At 55.1% G+C, this 6016-nt stretch overlaps 1 protein-coding gene across 1 annotated transcript; it reads right to left on the minus strand.

Annotated features, from left to right (window-relative positions):
* Positions 1 to 432: 432 nt before the first annotated feature.
* Positions 433 to 5725, minus strand: GDPD2 (glycerophosphodiester phosphodiesterase domain containing 2). The gene is given in 10 exon segments (XM_009079556.1): positions 433 to 485; positions 745 to 773; positions 1223 to 1305; positions 1542 to 1689; positions 2036 to 2187; positions 3057 to 3272; positions 3819 to 3969; positions 4501 to 4583; positions 5008 to 5153; positions 5569 to 5725. Coding segments are annotated over 10 exon segments (1218 nt in total).
* Positions 5726 to 6016: the final 291 nt, after the last annotated feature.

Genomic DNA, 6016 nt, shown 5'->3' on the forward strand with positions numbered 1-6016 from the left:
ATGGGGCAGGCAGCCCCCAAGGGGAGCAGCACTTACACAAGGTGTCCCTTTCCTGGCTGCAGAGCTGCTAGTGACAGGCAGAGACTGCCCTTCCCCTGCACCAAACCGTGACTCAGAACCCTACTAGTGTCCAAACCCCAAGGCAGAGGTCTCAGCTCCAGCACTGCTGGAAAAACACTCAGTCCCCAGGCAATCCCTGTAAAGTTTTAGTTCCTCACTGCCAGTAGGAAATGGAAACTCAGTTCCAGGTCCTTGCAGCTGAGGGCAGCTGTGCACCATGAATGGAGCCAGGAAGGCCACGGGAGAAGGGAGGCTCAGGAAGGAGTCTGCAAAGGAAAAGGAGCCTCAAAGCTGGCCTGAGGAGTGCTCCCTGCTTGAGCTGTGTGCAGGGCTCTGGCTGCCCCTCCCCATGGCTGACGCAGGCAAGAGGGGTCACTCTTGCATCAAGCTGTTGATCTTTGTGAGCAGCACATCCGTCTCAGACTCTGAGAAGACAAAGAAAAAAACCAGTCATTGTGGGCAGCCACCATTGCAGAGTGGCCTGAAAAGCAGGTTGGAGACTTGGAAAATGTGGGATTCCCCAGTGCTGTCCCACAGGAACTCCCTGGGCTGGGATTTCCTTCCCTCCCCCAGTGATCCCAAACCGCTCTGTTATGTTTGGCTGGAGAAGGCTGCCTGTCTGTCAGGGAGAGTCCTGCAGGCACAGCCTGGCTCCGAGGGAAGCTCTCATCTGTGCGCACTCACCCGCTGGCCGTCTTCTGTAGGAGCATTTCCTAGGAGATGGAATAGGATCGATGTTAGCATGCAAGTCTAGCCTCCCCCTTCCCTCCCCCGAGCTACCAGCTGGAGCCTGTGGGGCCCCACAATCACACAGGGATCTGCTCTCAGCTCCTGCAGCACTGGTAAAAAGGAGCAGGACAAGGGTCCCCTCAGCCTCAGCACATCAAGCCCTGCAGTGCAGGGCAAGTTAGGAAGTGTAAACTAAGGCATCCAGCATCTTGAGGCAGGGTTAGGACAGATTTTTAGCTGCAGCCTGGTGATAAAGGATGCCCTCCCACACTGCTGTCTTAGTTAGCCAGACAGGAGAGGACCCTCCAGGATCTGAGTCCAGAAAGGGGTCGCAGCAGATACAACCAGATTTGGGTATGTACCAGGCACCCAGCACACATTACAGCCTCTCTCAACAGACCTGCCCTGGGATGGGGAAAGGGATCAAACCTACTTCATCAAGAGGAAGGCCCAGAGGATGACAAGGAAGGAAGCACAGTCTACAACAATCCAGATCATGAGGTACGTGCTGCTGGGCTGCAAGGCAACAAGAGAAGCCATTGAACACCAGCTAGAGGTGGTGTGCTAGTGGCACAGCCCAGCCTGCTGTGCCACCAGTCCCTTCTACAGGGTCACATATTCCCACATCAGTACAGCATGGAGCAGAAGCACCCTCCAGGAAGTTGGCTGCACAGGGCTGATAGAAAAAGTGAGCCACAAGTACCTGGGACACAGGGCTGTGGAGCAGGGTGAAGGATGGAGGGATCACTTACAAGCAGCCAGATGGGATGTTTCATCTCCTTCAGCACCTGGCAGGCATTGGTGGTGACAGAGCTCACCCCAGAGCACCACAGCACAGAGAAGAGCCAGGGCTGGTTCACCACATACAAGTTGACAGAAATGTTGTCCTGGCGGTACTGCCTGCATGGGGACAGCTGTGGTCAGAGTAGCAGACAGCAGGGTGCCACCACACTCTATGCAGACAGAGAGGACTGTACATCTGGGGTATGATCTAGCATTTATAGCCATGTGGGGCAACTGTCTGGAGATCCAGACCCAGGGCAGATTTGCTGGCAAGGCAGAGGACTGCAGCCAGCTACACACCCTGCACCAGTCCTACCCTGATAAGGCATGCTTGTCCACAAGGCACACACCCAGCCCTTCCCAGTAGGGCACCAGCACTCGACCTCAGCTGGGCCCTGGGACACAGCTGGGACACTGCCCAAACTCTCAAGAGATGCCAGGCTCTTGGGCACAGGGTTCTCACCTGATCTCCTCAGAGCTCATGTCCTGGTAGGGCAAATTGACACGCAGCAGTGGCTCCTTCTCATTCTGGAGTCTCTTCCGCCCATAGACTTGTTGAACACCTGGGGCTTGCTGTTTGACCTGTTCCCTGAACCCATCTGGAAGCCAGAAGACCTAGGCAAGAGCCAGAGAGTACATGCAGAGGAGAGGTGCTCCAGAGAGCTTGTTCTATTCCAGTATTTCCTTGCAGGTCCAGGCACACATAGTGTGCTCAGACAGCTGCTTCCTGTCCCCCATCTCCACACTCAGCTCCTCCATGAGGATCTCAGCCAGGACAGTCTCCTAAGAGCTTGCCCCAGCCAAGAAGTAATTACAACAGACCCCACAGAGAGGAGAAAGCAGTTCCAGCCTAAGAAAGCTGCAGCAGTTATGTCCTTTCTGGGTCCTTGAATACATCAAGCAGTGCATCCTTTTGGCCCCAACTCTGCAGCAAGAATGCACCTTGGATCAGCACTATAGTAGAAGTCTTTGCTATGTCCCCTCCTGCTCTACATTCCCCAAAAGCCAAGAAAGGAAGGTGATTTGGATGCTAATTCATTCCCTTAGGCAAGCATATATCCTGTGCTGCAGAGGTTGGATGAAGCATAAAGGGAACACAGGAGGTTGCAAGAGGAATCCAAGACCTGCAGGGAAAGGTGTGGCACGGTGTGGGAAGGTGGAAGCCTTAGCACTGTTTTCCTGCTCTTGCTAGCAATGTTGGTCCCCTCCTTAGACTGAGTCATTGTTTACACACCGGGGTGGCCAGTGCTGGGGAACCAAAGTCATTGGGAGGCGTCTGAAGCTGTAGGCATTAAACCCTAATTAATGGCAACTTCTCCCAGCTAGAAAATCCCACACCTGGACAGGGTTCCCCAGCAGGTATCACGTAAGGGGATGTGGTGTACAGGGTGGCAGGGATGCTCAGTGAAGCTGGCAGGGTGCCTCCCATCACGGCAGGGGTGTGACAGCAGGGCCTGGCAGCAGCGAGGCAGTGACTAGCTCACCTGCTGTAGTGGGATGCCTGACTGTAAGATCACTCCCAGGGTGGCATTGACGAAGTTCTGGTAGTCACTGTGGTTCTCAGGCCGGAGGTCAAACATGATGGAGATATTGCTCTGCTTGGCTGCCTCTAGCGCCTGTTCCAGGGATGGGATCCTCTGTTGTGTTGCCTGGTAGCGATCACCATCAGAAAGACTCTGCACGGTAGGAAATGGTCTCCTCTGCAATGGTGACAGAGGGTTAGTCATCACAGGCAGACCTCCTGTAAGCTTCCACCTCCCAGAGTGGTGCCTTTCTCTGGCTCAGTTTCCTATACTGTTCTCTCCACATGCTCTCCAGTGCAGACAGGTACAGGGATCCTTCCTATGCACATCCATGGGACACCTCTACCCTTCTCCCCACCAATAGCACAGTTCAAGCAGCTCCAACACCTGTGGGCATTCAAATCAACTCAGCAATTGTTAGTCACCTTTTGGGAAGAGCTTTGCCACAGCTGCTTTCAAGCCCAGGCAGGCTGTGCAGCTCAGGGCAAACACAAGACATCTCCCCTCAAACCAGCCTCCTTCATGACTCAGCTGAGTTGGCCAGAACAAACCCCACCTTGGGGCATAACCACACCCAAGGGATTTATACAGGCTTCTGCACCCTGTCCAGCTGTCTGCCAAGACTAGTGCTCCAGAGGGAAGGTTCTGGAGCCCCAGGGCAGGGCTAATGCTCTACCCACAAATGCACCCATCCCTGACCAGCCACTCTAAGGGCATCCTGACCTCCAAAAACCAGCTGCCAGCATCCAGCTGCTGGAGGTCTGTCCAGTTGAAGGCAGTGCTGTTCAGGGCAGCCCTCTCAGGGAACACAGCCAGCACATTGGTGGTCCTGGTGAGCTGCTCGTCATGCATGAGGAATGGGACCCCGTCAGCACTGGCAAAGGAGCAGAGAGGGAAGCTACATGTTGTAAGATGTTTGTCTCCTATCCCTACACTGGAATTTCTGCCCCCTCCTAGCTACCTACTAGGGTAACCCCTCCCTTTTATTCTATTTATGGTCCTCCACACAAAAATCTGACTGCCCAGAAAACACAGAGCACCTAGAGACCAAGCCAGGAACCAAGAAGTTCCTTGCTCACTGAAACAGCTGTGCCCATGGCAGGTTTACATGAGATGACCTAGAGCCAGGGTCTGTTTTCCAAGCAATACCCCTCCCTGGATGGGGCCTCCCTCTCTGGAAGGCAACCTGCATGGGGAGGGCAGAAACCCAGTACCTCTCCCAGATCACTGGGACACCAAGCTGGAGCCAGTCCCATACTGGGAGGGTGGAAGCAAGAGAGCCCCTGGAACAGGGCTGCCTCCAAATGCAGGCTGTGTCAGTCCTTCAGGTGTGTTCCAGAATGAACTGTGTGGGAGGTGACATCCCAGGATATACAGGCCCCTTCCTCCCTCTGAGCCCCTTTACCTCACCATGACGTCTGTCTCAAAGACTTGCACATCACAGTCCACCGCCTTGTGCAGTGACATAAGGGTGTTCTCAGGGGCCAGCTGGAAAAAGGAATGGTGTTAGTGCAGAAGGCATGGGCAGGACACGGCAGGAGGCAGGCACTCCCCCTGACAGCTGCACGTGGCATGGTGGGGCATGGAGAAGGACTGGGACCAGCTTGTCCTTGGTTCCCAGCCCATACTACATAGCCAGGCTTTCTGCTGAGAGTCACACGCTCCTGGTCCAGTAGCACTCCGGAAGCAGCTCTGTCCTGCAGCTGCTGCACCCCCTTCCTCAACCTGTGGCTTGCCCATCCTCCTGGCCTGAGCTGCCCTGTGGGGACCCCACTCTGCTGGACTGGCCAGAGCTCATCGGGGCTGTGGCAGCAAGGATCTGGTGCCACACAGCCTGGCTATCACTGCTGGAGCAGTGTGCCCCATCCACCCTGACCACTGTGCCAGGACACTGGTGTTGCTGGTCACTAACCATGGGTGCTCCTCGATGGCCAACCAAGGCTGGCTTGGGGGGCAACTGGTTCTCCTCCATGATGCAAGGGGAGGTGATTGCCAGGGGAGCCAGATACAGTGCAATCATCACTGTGCAGTACACAAGCAGCAGTAACACCTTGAGACCTGCAGGCAGAGACAGAAGACAGAGGAGTGAGGTACAGAGGAAGGTCATTAGGAATAAGCCAAGACTGCTTCACCGGGCATTAACCTGTGGTTAACAATTGCATCCCCACCCTCAAGAACACTGCAAGTTTATTCTTGGCCCTCTACATGTCCTTGCATCCCAATCTAGCACTTTGGCAGGACTCAATCTGCCACCTATAGCCCTACTCCAGATGCAAAGCACTTGAAGCTGCACCAAGGACTGGGCATGAGAAGAAGCAACCAAGAGTTGCTACTACCAGACTGAGAACTGGGGACCTGTACCCACTACACTGATGCTCTCTGAGCACCACTCTACCAACAGTGCCATTTGCTTGGCTGGTAGGAAGCAGTGGCCCAGCCGAGAGGGAAGGTGGAGACCTTGGAGGGCGATTACCTGTATTGTGGGTGCGGTAGATGAAGCTGGCCAGGGGCCAGGCAAGGAGAGTCATTCCCCCCACGATTCCAATGTGCAGGAAGGGACCTGTTGCCTAGGGAGACAAAGGCAGGGTGTCAGCCAGCACCAGCCCAGCCTCTGTCCCCAAGATACACATGCTTCAATGCCAGGGATCTGCCACTGCAGTCAATACCACTGGAAGATCCACAGTGCCAGGGAGGGAAGGACAGACTCCTGGGGGGACTGAACAGACTCCCTGCTCTGGTCTGGCCACCATTCACCACCCTGATGGCAGCTGCTCCAGACAGGACTGCAAGAGCAAGAGCAACACCTTGCAGCCGAAGTCAAGGGCAAGGAGTTAACTCTCATGGCACACAGCCATGCTGGGAGCTTCAGTTACTATTCTTCAGCAGCTCATCCCCTGAAGCCAGGTACGGAGTACAGCGGG

Source organism: Acanthisitta chloris, unplaced genomic scaffold (genome assembly GCF_000695815.1).
Source record: "Acanthisitta chloris isolate BGI_N310 unplaced genomic scaffold, ASM69581v1 Scaffold45667, whole genome shotgun sequence".
Classification (NCBI taxonomy): Eukaryota; Metazoa; Chordata; class Aves; order Passeriformes; family Acanthisittidae; genus Acanthisitta; species Acanthisitta chloris.